Source organism: Ahaetulla prasina, chromosome 3 (genome assembly GCF_028640845.1).
Source record: "Ahaetulla prasina isolate Xishuangbanna chromosome 3, ASM2864084v1, whole genome shotgun sequence".
Lineage (NCBI taxonomy): Eukaryota > Metazoa > Chordata > Lepidosauria > Squamata > Colubridae > Ahaetulla > Ahaetulla prasina.
In genome coordinates, this window is record NC_080541.1 from 178,913,360 (window position 1) to 178,932,477 (window position 19,118).

General features: G+C 37.7%; 1 protein-coding gene across 1 annotated transcript; it reads right to left on the minus strand.

Annotated features, from left to right (window-relative positions):
* Window positions 1–891: 891 nt before the first annotated feature.
* On the minus strand, window positions 892–17,430 carry LOC131195302 (embryonic pepsinogen-like). Its single transcript, XM_058177095.1, has 9 exons — window positions 17,375–17,430; window positions 16,588–16,759; window positions 16,020–16,137; window positions 13,865–13,983; window positions 10,326–10,525; window positions 8,935–9,048; window positions 4,230–4,365; window positions 3,324–3,422; window positions 892–1,029 (listed from the first exon to the last, which is right to left on the minus strand). Exons 1-9 carry the CDS (start codon window positions 17,428–17,430, stop codon window positions 892–894), a joined length of 1,152 nt encoding a protein of 383 aa, XP_058033078.1.
* Between the last annotated feature and the right edge of the window lie 1,688 nt (window positions 17,431–19,118).

The window sequence follows — 19,118 nt, forward strand, 5'->3', positions numbered from 1 at the left end:
TAACACAAAAAAGGGTTTTCAATGTTTTATGGATTTTTCATGAGTTCTTCTGCATGGAGGAGAAGAAATCAAAGGTCTGCTAAGAGTTACTGAAGACTTTGTGCTCCATTACCATTTTTGGTTGGTTTTTTTTTTGGTGTTTTTTTTTTGGTTTTTTTTACATTTATACCCCACCCTTCTCCGAAGACTCAGGGCGGCTTACAGTGTACAGTTGTTGTGGCTGTCAGAGAGATGGATACCTTATCTTATTACTGTTATTTTTTAAAGTTCTCTCCATGAGAACTTTAGTTGCCAATTATTTTTTCAACTTCTTGCTCTGGGTTGAAGGGCTGCAATGTAGGATGGCAAACATCCCAGATCACCCAAAATGTTACTTTCATTGAAAAAAAAAAGACTTCCCAAGGAGCTCCCTTAGCAAAGCCAAGGCCAGCTGGAGCAGTGTTTTAACATAATATTCAATGTCAGTGTCAGCCTGCCCTCACTTAATCTCCAAATAAAAATGATCTTTGGCTCAGTTTGCGAACCGGTTGTTAAGATAAGTCAGTACCTAGTTATGACCAATATAAAAGTATAATCTCTACCTGGAGATTTTTTTCTGTTGGTCTAGGAATCTAATATATTTTATCACAGCTCGTGCAAGCCAACATGAATATGTGCAAAGAACACAGCTTTGGAACAAGATATTATATATGTATTTATTTTTTGCATGCAGGAATAATCAGAAATACCTAAATAGTGCTATCATTTGCGAATTATCTTGTAATAGATCAGCTATTGTGTTTAAAAATACAGGACTAGAGTTAATTCAATACATTGCTGAGAAGTTAATGCATTGATGTGTTGATTAAACAGATACAGTATTCACTGTTGTAGAAAGCAGATTTTTTTCCCTTAGATTGCCTTTGCCAGCCCAACTCGATTGTTGCCTCTATCAAAAATACTGTAGTATTCTCTTATGAACACATCTCCTAGAATCCACTTATCCCCACCAGTTGGTTGGAAGCCAGCGCTGCAATAACCTGGTAAAATCTAGAGGGAAGGAGGAAGACAACAACAAAAATTAAAAACAGTCATAAGACAGAATCTGTGCAGGAATTATTCAATTAATTAATTTTAGTCAAAATGTACCAAGAAACCTACAAACACACACACACACACACACACACACACACACACACACAAAAGCAAGTGAAAATATATAAAGGTAAATATAAAATAAATTAAATAAATGTTAGTGTATGTTCTACAGAGAGATTGTTAGTTAAAATGATATCCAAAGGAATAAAAATCCAATTTTTCGAGTAAGAAAGCTTTTTAAAAGCTGATTCTAGATTTGCGAAATGCTTTGTCTGCTGCTTCATTGTGAAAAGAATTGAACTGTAATATTATCCTATCTTTGAACTGTGCCAGTGGATATACAGCGGGACAGGATAGTATTGAAACTCTTTCTGCTAGTTCAGAAAAAAAAATGCCAGTGAATTTATGTGGACATTGTAATAGTGTTGTTTTATATTTCTGTACTTTTAATTCAGGAAGACATTAATAACATAGAAGTTATTTGTGTTATTGGGAGTTACTAATATTAAGAGTATAAATTTTCAGGAGATAACTTGTTAAGAGAACAGTTAAAAGCTTTACAGATTCATCTGAACAAATGGATATGCTTGGTTAGTGTAAATTTTGGCTTGATTCTTTGTGGTTTAGGATATTGTGCAAATCAGCTTATTCTATTTGTGTATAGTTTGAATACAGTATTATGTGAATTCAAACACTGACTAATTTACTGAGCACATATATTGAAACTATAAGGAGATTCAGGCTTGGAAGTGGACTGTGGTTTCCACATATCTATCGAGCCCTGAAATAATATAATGGAGGAGATTTCTTAGCAGCCTTTTTTTTCACAGGGTGATTGACTTGGTTCATTTTGGTGTACTGATTGCATAAAAAGTACTCACTGATTAGTATCCCCCGGACATAGATAATATAGGCAGGGTTACTTAGATGTTTTGGGACAATGCCTAGAATTCCCAGACAGCAGAGGTAATATTAGGGCCCATACTATTCTAGAATTGTTGGAATTATAATTCAGCATATTTGAAGAGTTGAATTGGATAAGATAGTATATCATCAGCAGGCATCAGTATCTGGTAACTCTAGTGCGGAGATGCCAGGAATTGTATGAGATGACTAGGCTGAACCTGAGAAGGGGTCAAACATGTCATAAATCACGAGTCCCTGCAAATCCGCAAGAGATCTAAGCGCAGCCCACCTTGAATGCCTCTTAATTTCTGCTCATTTCCCTTGACTATTGCTAACTCAGATTTTGTAGACAGCTTAAGCTTGCAATAAATCTTTATACTCAGATTTATTTGAACTGCCTGAATCTCTTGATTTCCCTGGCACTTGACAAATATGCTAGGAAGGATCTCCCAAGCACATCAAATTTCGGCCTTTGTTTTATTGCTATGCTTATGTTTTTCATTTTATTGTGGGAACATAACTATGGTGTGCTGGGGATAGATGGACGTAGTGGTATCTGGAATAAGAGAGTAATAAAACTTGCCAGACTACAGCTTTACATCTCATGTATTTTCCACATAAAATAGATCATGTTCTATCTAGAGATTAATGCTGCTCAGCCTTGGCAACTTGAAGATATGTGGACTTCAACTCCCACAATTCCCCAGCCAGCAAGTTGCTAAGGTTGAGAAGCTCTGATCTAGATTATACGCTGCTCTTTTTCCTTTAGTGTAACCTTTTGACTTCAAGTAGCTAAAATTAGAATGGTGAGCAGACTTTTTTTTCTCCCTGCCATTGCAAAAACACATACTGTGGTCTTAAAAAGAAAATGCAGAAAGTGAGATTTTGCAATTTTCTATGCAAAGAGGAACTGAGGGGAAAACAGCATTATTTTCTTCCACATTTTGCCTTTCCTGGAACAGCTAAACAAACCCTTGCAACACCTGATATTATACTGCAACTTTTGGATCAAAAAATCTTGATGGTGATAACCTGCGTAACCTGCAGGACAAAATTACTAAAAGTCAAAAACCTTATTCAAGAATCAAATCTATGTTAATGTAATAGTATCTGAGAGCAGGTATGGTTGCTCTTCCAAAGAGCACCATTATCCTTGAATTTGAGATGTACTTCAAAAGAGCATCTCCAGACCCAAACTGCATTTCTAAGAATATTTCTTACAAAATATTGCCTCCATCTTTCCATTTTCATCCCTTGCCTTGGACAGAGTTATGCACTTCTAATCTGCATAGAAATAGTAATAACCAAGCACTGAGTATAAATCGAAATCTATTATATACCTGCTCAGTATAAGCTGCTGGTGTCAGTGGATAGTGGATCCCATTGATCACAAAAACAATATCAGGCAGGTTACCGGGATTGCTGCAGTTGATTACACGCTACACAAAACAAGGAAGAGTGTTCTTGAATTATTCTGATCATAACAGATAGTATTTTTTTTAAATCACAAAATGCAGCATTTTTGTTCCACATATGAAATTTCAAAAAAGTAAAATTGCTGTCTTATGTGGTAATTCACTATTATATTTATTAAGTGTTATGTCCCAAAGGTGCCTTTTCAAAAAGCAACTGGACTTTTTTTGTTTTTCCTTGAAGACATTATGCTTCTCATCCAAGAAGCTTCTTCAGTTCAAAAAGCTTCTTGGATGAGAAATTAAATATCTTCAAGGAAAAAAAAAACCCTGTTACCTTTTGAAAAAACACCTTTGGACAATCATGACCTGGATGACTGAGAATCTCCATAAACATTAAGTTTTATGCTTGAGGTGAACATCACCTTGCAAATCAAGATAGTTTCAGTTACTCTGATTACATGATAAATACAGGAAGTGTTTTTTTAATCAATCTCTAGGGAGATTTAATATTGTTTAAATATTTAAGCTTTTTTACAGCCATAACCCATGATCATCTCGTACACTTTACAAGTAAAACACAACTTTACCTTAACAGGACTATCAAATTTGCATTTGAATTTTAATGAAATATACAGGCAGAAATCTGCTGAAGTGGAAATCCACAATGCAAACTGAGCAGTAATACAAATCAGATATTTATCAATCTATGTATTGGTAACCCCTCACAGCCTGGTATTGTATGGGCATCAGTGTGATAAGGATGAGTAGAAGAATCTTTAGAATGTAATGAATGACAAATACAATGGCAGAGAATAAAGGGTTAAATCTTACCTGCCCTGGTTTAGCTCCAATGGCTTTTAGGATGCTAAAAATGGCGGATGATGGACCAGCCAAGAGGGAGGTACCTGTATCAACAATTGCTTGACAGCCACTACTGCAGGCAATCGCCTGACCATTCACTAAAACACTAAGAAACAGAAATCATGTGATGGTGATACTAGAAATAAAAAAGGCTACCACTTATTAAAATATAATTAATGTGCCTCTTAAGAAGTTATTGTGAGGGTGACTAATATGATCCTATGCTATATAATTAGTCAAGGCTAAACCAGGATATGTGTTTGAAACTGCAGAAAGCAGTTTTATTTATTTATTTATTTATTTATTTATTTATTTATTTATTTATTTATTTATTTATTATTTATTTATTTATTTATTCGTCACAACAGTATATATAAGCATAAGCATGAAATAACTATACGATGTATAAGCATATATATAAGCATAAGCATGAAATAATTATATGAATTGGATAAAATCAAAGGGAACATTAGGACAGAAACAGTAGGCACGCTGGTGCTCTTATGCACCCCTCTTACAGACCTCTTAGGAATGGGGTGAGGTCAATAGTAGATAGTCTTTGGTTAAAGCTTTGGGGATTTTGGGAAGAGACTGGGAAGAGAGTCGGGTAGTGCATTCCAGGCATTAACAACTCTGTTAGTGAAATCATATTTTTTTCAATCAAGATTGGAGCTGTTCACATTAAGCTTAAATCTATTGTGTGCTCATGTATTGTTGCGATTGAAGCTGACGTAGTCTTCAACAGGAAGGACATTGTAACAGATGATTCTATGAGTTAAACTCAGGTCATGTCAAAGGCGGCGCAGTTCTAAATTTTCTAAACCCAGGATTTCAAGTCTGGTTGCATAAGGTATTTTGTTATGAACAGAGGAGTGGAGAACTCTTCTTGTAAAATATTTCTGGACATGCTCAATTGTACTTATGTCAGAAATGAGGTGTGGGTTCCAGACAGGCGAGCTGTATTCAAGAATTGGTCTAGCAAATGTTTTATCTGGTTAGTAGTGTAATCTTTCTGGAGAAGAAGCTACGCAAGATTAAGTTTACAACTCTTAAAGCCTTTTTTGCGATGTAGTTGCAGTGGGCTTTAGCACTTAGATCATTAGATCATGCAGCCACGGCTGACTGTTGGGGGCGAGTCATTGGCCCCGATGGAAAGGGTGTGCAACTTGGGCATTCTCCTGGGCGGTTGTCTTTCGAAGACCATTTGACAACCGTCTCCAGGAGAGCTTTTTATCAGGTTCACCTGGTTCGCCAGTTGCATCCCTTCCTGGACCGGGATGCCCTATGCACGGTCACTCATGCTCTCGTGACCTCTCGCTTGGACTATTGCAATGCTCTCTACATGGGGTTAGTCCAGAATGCAGCTGCGCGGGTGATAGAGGGAGCGGTTCGGAGCTCCCATGTAACACCTATCCTGCGCAGACTGCACTGGCTGCCTGTTGTCTTCCGGGTGCGCTTCAAGGTATTGGTGACTACCTTCAAAGCGCTCCATGGCTTAGGACTAGGATATTTACGGGACCGTCTACTGCCATCTTCTATCTCCCAGCGACTGGTGCGTTCTCACAGAGAGGGACTCCTTAGGGTTCAGTCAGCCAAGCAATGTCGACTGGCGGCCCCCAGGGGGAGGGCCTTCTTTGTGGGGGCTCCTACCCTGTGGAATGAACTTCCCCCTGGACTTCGTCAACTATTCGACCTTCGGACCTTTTGCCATGAACTTAAAAACTATTTATTCCATTTAGCTGGACTGGCTTGATTTTAAAAATTTTAATTTGCTTTTATGGGTTTTAAATTTTTGTAAATTTTATAGGGTGTTATTGTATTTTAAATTTTTGGCCAATTGAATAAGTTTTTTAAGGGGTTGTTCTTAATATTTTACGTATTGTTCTTTTTGTATTTTATTCTGAGTCCTTCGGGAGAAGGGCGGTATACAAATTAAAGTATTATTATATTATTATTATTATTATTTGATATGAAAACTCCAAGGTCTTTAACAGGGTGAGGTAATAAATGTAATAAACATTACTACAATATAATAAACAATAAAAAAGGTAATAAAGATAATAAATGTAGCTGGGAACTCTTTAGAGCAAGGACCTCTGCTCTTCCAGTATGTAACAGTATGTAACTTGCTACGTTCCTGTCAAAAATGGTGTTCCCCAAGGCAGCGTTCTTGGACCAACACTCTTCATATTATACATTAATGATCTCTGTGACCATATTACAAGTAATTGTGTTCTCTTTGCTGACGATGTCAAACTATTTAACACCACCAACAATACAGCTATCCTTCAAAAAGACCTTGACTTTGTGTCTGAATGGTCTAAAACTTGGCAACTCCAAATCTCAACCAGCAAATGCTCAGTCTTACATATTGGAAAAAAGAACCTAAACACTAAGTACAAGCTTGATGGACATTACCTTACAGATGACCCCCACCCTGCTACAGACCTTGGAGTTTTCATATCAAATGATCTAAGTGCCAAAGCCCACTGCAACTACATCGCAAAAAAGGCTTTAAGAGTTGTAAACCTAATCTTGCGTAGCTTCTTCTCCAAAAACACTACACTACTAACCAGAGCATATAAAACATTTGCTTGACCAATTCTTGAATACAGCTCGACTGTCTGGAACAGGGGTGAAATCTAAAAATTTTCCCTACCGGTTCTGTGGGCGTGACTTAATTGGTGGGCGTGGCTTGGTGGTCAGATGGCTGGGTGGGCATGGCCAATAACAATAAATAATAAAAATAATAAACAAAGTATAAAAAAACAATAAGAGGTACCAAAAACCAACTTTCACACTTTACACACACACAACACAACTGACTCACACACAATGTAAAAGCAGCTGCACTTCACACTTCACACAGCAACAAAAAGCTCAAAAACCAACTTTCACACTTTATACACACACAACTAACACACACACACACACACACACACAATATGCCACATACAGTTTTCTGAGATTTTGTGTGTTTGTGTAGTTAGAGTGAAACACTACAGAAACACACCAAACCTCAGAAAGCTGCACAAATATTTTATTTTATTTTATTTTATTTTATTTTATTTTATTTTATTTTATTTTATTTTACTTTATTTTATTGTGGACTTCATATCCCAGAGTTCCTCAGCCAGCAAAGCCAGCCAGTTGATCACCGAGGAAATAGATTAGCTGAGCCATTGATTCTGTCTGGCTGAAACTGAAACTGCTTTCGGGTTGGAAAGAGAGCCATGCGTTCATCAGTAATCAGGTAAGTGCCTTAAAATCTCTACTCTTACTTATAGAAAACATGTTTTCTACAAGTAAGAGTACAAGTAAGGTTCTGCTGATGAGAAACTCAGGTGAGATCGCCAGAGGAGAGTTTAATTTTTTTTAAAAGTTTTTTAAGTTTAAAATCTCTGCTGGGGCAGGATCCTCAAAGGCTTTTTTTTTTTACTTTTAAAGGCCTGTTTCGGCTGAACCAAAACCGGCTTTTAAAAGTAAAAAAAAAAAAACTCTGCAGATGGTGCAGCTCAGCAGAGGCAGGGGTGGCGGGGCCAGGGATTTTTGCAGCCGCCATTGCTACCGGATCACGCAATCTGGTCCGATCCGGGAGCATTTCACCCCTGGTCTGGAGCCCATATCACATTTCTGACTTCAATACAATTGAACGTGTCCAGAAATATTTTACAAGAAGAGTTCTCCACTCCTCTGATTACAACAAAATACCTTAAGCCACCAGACTTGAAATCCTGGGTTTAGAAAATTTAGAACTACGCCGCCTTCGACATGACCTGAGTTTAACTCATAGAATCATCTATTACAATGTCCTTCCTGTCGAAGACTACTTCAGCTTCAATTGCAACAGTACACGAGCACACAATAGATTTAAGCTTAATGTGAACGGCTCCAATCTTGATTGCAGAAAATATGACTTCAATAACAGAGTTGTTAATACTTGGAATACACTATCTGACTCTGTGGTCTCTTCCCAAAATCCCCAAAGATTCAACCAAAAACCATTCCTAAGAGGTCTGTAAGGGGAGTGCATAAGAGCACAAGAGTGCCTACCTGTCCTATTGTTTCCTTTCATTATGTCCAATTAATATAGTTAATTCATACTCATGCTTATATATATACTTATATTGTATAGTAATTTCATGCTTATGCTTATATATACTGTGTGACAAAATAAATAAATAAAATAAATAAAAATAAAAATAAAATGTGTAATGAAGATTTTCTTTCCAGAATTTTCTTTCTTTCCAGAGCTTGACTTATCTTCCTTTCTTTTCACTTCGTATCCCATAATAATAATAATAATAATAATAATAATAATAATAATAATAATAATAATAATAATAATAATAATAATAATAATAATAATAATATTTTAATTTGTATATCGCCCTTCTCTCGAAGAACTCAGGGCGGTTAACAGCCAAATAAAACAACAATCAAGACACATACAATACAATCAAAACATATGCAATACAGATTAAAAACAATAACTAAAAAACTTATTTAAATTTGGCCCAACTAATTAAAATACATTTCAATAACTTTCAGGTTATGAATCTTAGAAGTATTTCATAAAACTTCCAATGTAATGTCCAATAATAGTAGAGAGCTCAATCTATATATTATATTGTTTATAATCTAAATAATAGTACTTATGGCAAATCCTTCTTACCTGTCCATTGAAATCTGCCAGTATGTTTGTTGACTCACAGGGATCCAGTTAATAGGACCAGTATAATGAGAATGATCTATTCCACCAAAAGTGATCACGCTCCCAGTTGCTTTTCTGAAATGTGAATATGAAGTTGTCAAGCCATTTGATGGATATTAAATTTTCAGTTAAAATTGTGACGTTTCCAAAACCTGCTTTACTGTTACAAAGTGCCGGCAGATGATCATATCATGGTTACAAAGAATATTAAATAATAACTGCTATTCTCCCATGTTCCAGAATTTTTTAAAAAAAGATTCCTCATCCACACATGCAACAAAAGAAAACAAAAGGATCTGCTTGCACTTTCCCACTCCACCCATCCATTCAAGACTTTTCTTCACTTTGTGTATATTTGCCCAGTAACTTGGGGGGGAAATTCTGAGTGGCTGAACTGCAAAGCCACCAAGCAAAGGCCCAGGTAGAAGTGCTCAAGTTCAGGACCAGGGTAGAAGATCTCTCCATTAATGAAACTGTCTGTTCCTAGGCTCTATGGAGTTCCAGCTTTTCAAAGAATTGCAAAAGAAAATATCAATTTCAACACAGCCATAGCTGGCCCAGAAATACATTGGCTTAGCTCTCTACTACTGCTGACATAGTGGAATCAGAGATATCCCATGCTACTTTAAACCTAATTAATTAAGAGAACTTGCCATGAGAAGTTCCAAAGGTGTTTTTTCAAAGCATAATTGGTCTTTCTTGTTTTTTTCCTTGAAAAAATTTCACTTCTCATTCAAAAAGCTTCTGAACTGAAGAAACTTTTTGGATGAGAAGCAATAGCAATAGCACTTAGACTTATATATGCTTCACAGTGCTTTATAGCCTTCTGTAAGTAGTTTACAGAGTCAGCATATTGGCCCCAATAAACTGAGTCCTCATTTTACTGACCTCGGAAGGATGGAAGGATGAGTCGAGCCGAGCAGTCAGAATCAAACTGCTGAACTGCTGGCAATTAGCAGTTTGCAGAATTAGCCTGCAATACTGCATTCTAACCACTGCACCCCAGGGCTCTAAAGAATCAAAGCATTTTCAAAGGGAAAAAACCCAAGAAAATCCAGTTGCCTTCTGGAAAAGCACCTTTGGGCCAACCATGACCAGGATGAATAGAGAATCTCCATAGACATTTTGCTCTGAGAAGGTTGGCCTTTACACAAATGCAAACTCAGTAGAACAACAACTGTCTTGTTCTTTGCTGTTTAATTGTTATAACCCATGGCCATCTCATACACTTTAAGAGTACAACCCTACTCTGTGTTATTCAGGTGACGTGATTGGGCTGCCAAAGAAATCTATTCCATGGTGCATTTTCCTTCCACCACTAACAACAACTGGTAGATCAAAATATTATTTACCGGCTGAGATAAACAGAAAACAAGTTTTCTTGCACTAAACCTTCTTTCATCAAATTATCAAAGACAGGAGTTGCTTGATCAACCGATATTGAGGGGTAGGCTAAGCCCAGGATGCCATCAAACTTTGCATAGGTAAAAATGCTTCCTGGCTCTACAGTGCTCAAGCCAAAAGGTTGATTGGTATCAATGTAGCTGGACACCTAGAAGAGAAACAAAGTATTCCTTTATCTATTAACCTGGTGAACCACAGAGCAGACTTTTAATACTATGAGTGATGGCCACCCTCATTAGCCTATGCTCATATTCTTCAGCACACAATTAAATTAATAAACATCACGGCTTCAAGACAATAACTGAGTCAGCCAGGGCCTTTTACTAATTAATTAAAATTACTGAAGAGACTGAGTCTGCCCAAAACCAGTAACAATTCTATTTTGTTTTGCTCTCAGGCTCCAAGGCGAATGTGTAGCTGCTGGCACCATGCACAGACCTTAGTGTGAGCTGTTCTCTGTACATCATTTCTGTCATTTTTTTCCCCCTCCTTCGCAGAAATGAGCATAATATTTGACCTTGTTACTGGGATGCTGATGGGATGGGTAGGTATCAATAAGGTCAAGTCGGTGCCCACAACCATGAATTTGAAACCACACCTCTTTTTTAAACAACACCCCCATCCCCTTAAAAAGGGCAGGAGCTTTGATGGTTGTTTATTTTATTTATTTATTTATTTATTTTTCGTATTTGTATACCGCCCTATCTCCCTAAGGACTCAGGGCAGTTCACAGCCAAATAAAAATATACATATAAATACAACATAAAACATCCATTAAAAAACTTATTACAAATGGCCGAATAATTAAAAATGACAATATAAATAATAAAATCTCCATTAAAACCAATTCAAATTTAAAACCTAGTCCAGTCCTGCGCAAATAAATAGATGTGTCTTAAGCTCGCGGCGAAAGGTTCGAAGGTCAGGAAGTTGGCGGAGTCCTGGGGGAAGCTCGTTCCAGAGGGTGGGGGCCCCCACAGAGAAGGCCCTTCCCCTGGGTGTTGCCAGCCGGCACTGCCTGGCCGACGGCACCCCAAGGAGTCCCTCCCTGTGAGAGCGCACGGGTCAGTGAGAGGTATTCGGTAGCAGCAGGCGGTCCCGTAAGTAACCCGGCCCTATGCCATGGAGCGCTTTGAAGATAGTTACCAAAACCTTGAAGCGCACCTGGAAGGCCACAGGTAGCCAGTGCAGTCTGCGCAGGAGAGGTATCACATGGGAGCCACGAGGGGCTCCCTCTATCACCCGCGCAGCCGCATTCTGAACTAACTGGAGCCTCCGGGTGCTCCTCAAGGGGAGCCCCATGTAGAGAGCATTGCAGTAATCCAGACGAGACGTCACGAGAGCGTGAGTTGTGACGGTCATCTGATTTTATTTTTTTTTAATAACTATCCACAACAACTTGCCTTGCTAGCTCTAATATGTTCAAGTACCATAGCCTAACCTGGGAGGTTGAATTCTAAAGCCATACAGACCAGTGCTGAAATCCAATTTTTTTTTACTACCGGTTCTGTGGGCGTGGCTTGGTGGGCATGGCTTGGTGGGCATGGCAGGGAAAGAATAATGCAAACTCTCCATTCCCACCCAACTTCAGGGGAAGGATACTGCAAAATCCCCATTCCCTCCCCACTCCTGGGGGAAGGATATTGCAAAATCTCCATTCCCACCCCACTCTGGGGCCAGCCAGAGGTGGTATTTGCCAGTTCTCCAAACCATTCAAAATTTTCACTACTGGTTCTCTGAACTTCTCAAAATTTCCGCTACTGGTTCTCCGGAACCTGTCAGAACCTGCTGGATTTCACCCCTGATACAGACTCTAGATAGTATACAACTTTAAAAAAATAATAAAAAAGAGAACCAATAAGTAGCATAAGCTATGCACATCGAGAGCAAACAATCTCTTGGACAAATGTAATGCTAAACATGTTAAACATCTACCCTATCCCAAGGCCAGGGAACAGTCAGGATTTCAGAGATTTCTTGAACATCATCGTCAAGGTGAGAGTCATATAGATCTCTGCAGAAATACTAGAAAAGGCAGAAATACTAGAAAAGGTGCCTTTCGTAAACACCACCAGATACCTACCACCAAATGATCCTGTTTAATCAAGAACTCATTTCCATTTTTTTTCCCAAGGATTCCAACAATATTCACTTTAAAAAGTATATGGATAATATTTTCCTTAGTATCCCAACCAGAAGTGGGTTTCAGCAGGTTCTGACCAGTTCTGGAGAACCAGTAGTGGAAATTTTGAGTAGTTTGGAGAACCGGTAGTAAAAATTCTGACTGGCCCCCCTCCTTCTATTCTCTGCCTCCCAATTCCCAACTGATTGGGAGGAAATGGGGATTTTGCAGTAGCCTTCCCCTGGATTGGGGAGGGAGTGGGGAGATTTTACAGTATCCTTCCCCTGCACGCCCATTAAGCCATGCCCACCGAGCCACACCCACAGAACTGGTAGTAAAAAAATTTGAAACCCACCACTGATCCCAACCTACATACACATAACATAACTTCACAAACTGTTACCAGGTTTTAAATGCCCACAGCGAGGATCAAAGCATCTGTTTAGGGTTTTTTTAATTGCTTTCTGTATACACCCCAGATTCTATTTAATCAAGAATGAATTTTCTCAAACTGCAACCCCTAGAGAGCAGAGAGAGAAGAGAGAGAGAGAGCAGAAAAAGTCTATGCATAGAGTGAGTGGAGTAACTGGAGAGAAAAGTTAGAGAAGTTCTTGGTAAATCGAGAAAGAAGAAAGAAAGATCCAACAGTAGCATTCCTGAAAGAAGGGAAGTGAAGACCTCAAGGGATGAGAATTCTATCCAAGACCAAGTCAGGGTGAATGGAATTGTCAGTCCCTGGTAAAGCCCTGGTCTTTGCGGAAGACCTAATGCTTCCCCAGTAGAGAAGCAGTAGATCTTCAGCTGAGCAGATCCAGGAGAAAGTCAAGCAGTGCTGAACAAAGTAGAGGAAATTTCCAACCCATTCTTTTTTCTTTTCTTTCTCTTTCTTTTGTCAAGCCCAGCAATGGGAGAGGAAATTGGGTAAAAAGAGAAGGAAAACAAAGCCACCGCAGGTCACCCTGTAGGGGAGATGTGTGGCATAGAAATTTAATAAATAAAATAAAATAATTAAATAAATCAGCTAGCAGAAGAACTGGAAGGAAACATATTTTCTGGGAGGGAGACTTAGGAAGAAAACTGAAAACCAGGGCTAGGTTTTAAATGCTTGTTGTTAAACAAGTGAATAGTAAAAAGGCATAAAAGCTTCCGTTGATTTTCTGCATTAATTGCCAGCCTTCCTTATTACCGGTTCAAAAAGAACCTTTTCATACTAATATGAGAACCCCAGGAGAAAGGGAAGAGAATTAGAAATACCTTGTTTTAACTTGCAAAATTGCTATGAACCACAACATTGTTGGAAAGAGACTTTATGAACCATCTACTATCTGCTCATCTTTTAGATACCTATAGAATGCATGGTTTTACCTTCACTGTGTCATATCCTAAAAGGCCCTTCATGTTTCCTGTGCCATACCAAATGGCCATAGACTGTCTCGCGCTCTTGAAAGTAGAAGAAAGGCTTGGGTTAAATCGTCGATGTTTTCCTAAATGTAAAACAAAACAAAACACCAGTCATTAATTAATATTAAAACGGCTTTTAATCAATGGTGGGTATCAAGCTCAATACAATATACATTTCTTCCTGAGGGAAAATATTGCAACATTTTACAGTGCAGCGCTTTTGAAATATAGTATTATTATTAGCCGATTAAAAGGAAATGCTTTCCTTTTATTAGCCGATTAAAAGGAAAAGCCACATAAATAATTAATAAAACTAGTGGATAGAATTATTTGCTAGAGGAATATCACTTAATATAAAAAGAATGTTATTTCTGGAAAATACGATCTGTTACTGTTTGCGTCAGTCTTCATAGAAGGAAATTGATTTTAACATGACCATTTTGAAACCTCTTGCTGAAAATTACCCTGTGCTTTTACAAACTAACATTTATCTGTGCAATCATATAAATGTCTTCCCAAAATCAAATCCCATAATATTCAGTGCAACATATTCCTTAGAACAGGGGTGTCAAGCTCAAGGCCCGGGGGCTGGATCTGGTCCATGGGGTACTTAGATCTGGCCTGCGGGGCTGCCCTGGAAACAGCGAAGGACTGGGCCACGGTGCTTCTGCCAATGAAAATGGGCTCCTGAGCTTCGTTTCGGTTGCTACGGCCTCCTACAACCCTCTGCCAGTGAAAGAGGGTTGCAGGAGGCCGTGGCAACCGTAAACAGAGCTCAGGAGCTTGTTTTCGCTGGCAGAGCACTCAGGCCACCACAGGCACCCCCAACACGAGTGACCTGGCCATGCCCACCCCGGCCCCCTGAGGTCAAACATAACCCTGATGTGGCCCTCAATGAAATTGAGTTTGACACCCCTACCTTAGAAGATTGCATTTGGTTACCCAAATGCTATACATGCTTATTGTTAGCAGCTAAATCCCCTTGCACTCAGTGGGCCTTATTCCTAAAATCCCACTGCCAAACTCTCCTGATTCTTATGTAGAGTTCATGTGATGCTGTTCTCTACCATTCTAAACATTTTTGAATCTTGGATGTATATGTGGATACGGAACATTTATAGGATTTGAACTGCCCAGCTGATTAGTATCTGTCCTTTATGGTAGAGGTCTCCAACCTTGGCAACTTTAAGACTTTAAGACCTTGGCAACTTTAAGCTTTGCTGGCCGAGGAATTCTGGGAGTTGAAGTCCACAAGTCTTAAAGTTGCCAAGGTTGAAGACCCCTGCTTTATGGGCAGTAGCCTTGAACAGGCAAAGTAACCAGCCCTTAGGTGTTGACCAGAAATCAACTGCTTTGGAGAGTCCTTGGTGCTCTCTTAGCTTGGTTTTTTTCTTGCAAAAATTTTATTCGGTGCTAGCACTGAAGATGTTACCTAGCCAGGTAACAGAATGTCTGCAAGAAAACAACCAAGTTGAGAAAGCATCAAGAAGTCCACAGTTGAACCCTGAGCTATATATATTCTATTGGTATCAACTGCCAATTTACCCTGCCCACTTCTTGCTTGCCCTGTACCCTTCCACCAATCTTTAAAAACATAAAATGAAATAAAGTAAGCATATTTCTGAGCCTGGGCTCATCACAATAGCATGCTAACGGATCTTGTTTAGTTCCATTAATTTATTGTTTGGTCTACTTTTCAAGCCAGCACAGTGCTAAACTGCAGTGAAAGAAGAGGAGTGAATCAGTCAAAATATCCTCTCCACAGAAACGCAGGCCATCCTGTCTCAAGTGCTTTTCCCTCTGTGCTGCAAAATGAGCTTTCCTTATTTTTAAGAAAGCCAGTGCTAGCTGTGTATTCTGCTACAATGGCATGCCTTCAGGACAACCCAATGAAATTTCAGGGAGGATGGCATCTCATGCCATTATCAGATCTGCATCCCTGTTTAGAGAAGTTCTTCATTAAATAGAGCAATGGCTTCGGGCAATTTTTTTTTCATCTTGCAGGATTTTCTACAAAAAACTGCATCTTTTATAGCTATCACTGCTACCCAGTAAATGTAATACAATTTAGTAAATTTATGAATCCATTTGATCAAGTCTGATGAAGACAGTTACTTACTACATGCTTGACTTTTGCAGAAAACAGATGGTACCCAGAGATTTGATGATCCAGTGTCGAACAGAACAGTGAATTCCTGCGGTGGTGTTCCAATGTAGATTGTTCCATAGTACTGGGACTGTTGATTTGTAAATAATAAATATATGTTGGAAGACCTAAGTACAGTTGATCTTTTTGACAATGTTTTAATGTTGAGGCATGAAATAAACACCATAAACCTAAGTGTTACGAAATAAACCAAGAGAAAAAGCATCCATAGAAGAGAATAATACAAGGTAGAAACCAAATGAATTAACAAATTATATAATTATGTAGCTAAAAGGCTGTGCCTTTTAGCTACATAAATAAGAGTAATCGAGCTAGCATTATTTCACTTGCACTTTGACATTTATATTGGCAAAATAATTTATATTTGTTCAGATATCACAGGAAATTAATAACGTACATGGTTTTTCATCCTATCTGGACACTGGGCTCCAAGCTAGAGAGCATCAAGGATTCTACAATTCAACCCTGAGCTACATATATTCTCTCCTATTGGCAAATCAAAAGAAAACCAGCAACTTACATCTAAGTAGTTCAAGAGTGGTTCATCAGCCAGTTGGCCAGGATTGAAAACAACTGGAGAATATTTGGTGTACTTAGTACCAATGTCATAATGATGTTCCTGTAGAAGACCTTCCAGCAAATGTTTCTGCCTAAGAATATCTCTCAGTTTCTCTCCTTTCTGGAGGGGAACCCTGACATACAAGAACAAAAGGCATGGATGTTATATGGTCATTCCTCTCCTATACATGTGTTCCTTTTAATGGAAAAAAAAAGTTATACTGTTTCACATTATCATCCACCCTATATCTGAATTAAGTAAAAACATTTATGGATTTCAATCAAATATAGTCGGCTTTCAACTTGGCTCATTCAGCAGCAAAAATATGAATACAGCCCAAACTCATGAACATAATAAACCATACATCCAAAAGAGTTGCACAAATGTGAGAGATAATACAACTGCCTAAAGAAAATGCTGCAAGTTAATTTATTCCATCTTTAAACTTTAAAAGCATTAAAGTCGAAATTTTTAACTAATTTTAGATATTTAATATCTGATTTTAAAATGACTTTTACATATTAGTAAAACCAAAAGAGTATAATAATGCCTTTAATATTGGCTCAATCTGCTCTCTCTTTGCATTGTATTGTATTAAAATAACAACGTAATTTTAAATCTGAATATACCATCCATAGTTTATCTCCCCTGTATTGACAGAATAGAAAGTTCATGAATAAATCAAGTAAACAGACAAACAATTGCAGCTGTCAGTGATGAAAATATTAGTAATAAAAGGAGGACTGACTGAACAAAACATTCAGAAAAAGCCACAAGAGCGAAGAGAATTGCTAGGCACTTCATGCTGCTCCTTCCACCAAAGATCACTGTGCTGGTGTCTGCTCTACATCTTGTTGCTATTTTATAGCTACTGTAGTAGTACCCACCTTCTTCTGAATAACAGGTTATCAAAATTCAACAAAGAAACTCTAATCTCTGGTGACCAATTCACTTTGCACTCTGTAAATACATCAAAACCTTATCAGGATCTCCAACATGTATCATTTGCTGTAGTGACTACATTGCCAATCATTCTGTTTCAGAGTATTTCGTGACTTGATTATATGTATAGGACTAAGCAGCTACCTATCACAATATACCGAACTATTAGTTTCAAATAACATTACTGAAATCCTCAACAAATTGGAGATGCTATACTGGTAGAGATATTTAGGATTGGGGTACCATTCTGTGTCTTAGATGCTTTACCCTCGTCACTATCTTTTGTGAATCATTTTTGTTGTTTTTATTGCAACATTACTTTCCTTGTCTAAACATGATGCACATAAAACCATATTAAAAGCGTAGATAAAACCCAGAATGGTATCCAAAAGCAGCAAATAACAATTGGACTCAATTTGTAATATGATGCCTTGGAATTTGATTTGTTGCTGCCAGACATGAAGAAGAAAATCTGATCTGACTATTACAGCCTTGGCAGAAAAGATTGAAAAGGAAACAAGTACAAGAAATTCAGAGATAATGGAAATGATGTGTGATGGACTGGATTCTCTTGGCAAGATGGCTGCTGTGTTTTCAGAAAGACCTTTGAACAATGGATGCTGCAGAAATATTTAAATTTCTGAGATTGCAGTAATAGTCCTTGCGAATGAGATGCAATTGCTGGGGAGATTCTTAGTTAATGGCATTATTAGTAAGAGTAATCTAAGGAATGGTTTTATTGTTGAGCATCAAATGAGGATATTTGATCCTGGATGGATCAGAGATAATAATTGGGGTGCTTTGTGACAGGTAAGAAATGATTGTAGACTTTCAATGAGTGACTTACAATAATAGAAGCTCTGAAGTTTAACTTCCTTGTTGATTAACCTGTTAACTATTTTTCTACATGAATATAAAATAGGTGTATCACAGGTGAATTGGTTACTAATAGATGTAGATCTTAAGACCTTTTTGCAAGGGGATAAAGCTATTATTGCTATAACATATAGTGCTCAATTAGGGGGGAGATAATACGAATTTCTGTTTTTTGTCTTTTAATTCACATTTTTTAAAGCTTTTGTCTAGTTTTGTCTTACTTTTGTATTTTTTTTATTTTTTTTTCCGTTGGAGTTTCTATTTTAATTTTCTGCGTAAAAAAAAAAATTAAAAAAGGAACATTAATCAAAAAAATGTAAGTGTCAGCCCAAAACATTCTATTTGTTCTCACTCTTGAATTGTCAAACATATCATGAAGGATTTGTGCACAGTGAGATAACAGGTCATTGTGAACATAAATTTATAAAGAGTAGAATTTATAAAGATATATTCATAATCTGTGTATAAAGAGTGGGGAAAGCATTTCTAGCACACACATTGTCTCCAACAGATTATAGGAAATGTTCATACTTTCGCAGCATTTTGTACATTAGTTGATTTACTATGTAATCTCCAACAGGAGTTTACTATTATGTAAATGCAGAATTACTCTGTTTAGAGCCAACATATTGAAATTAATGGAATTTACATTAAATGAAGCCTCATAAATTTCA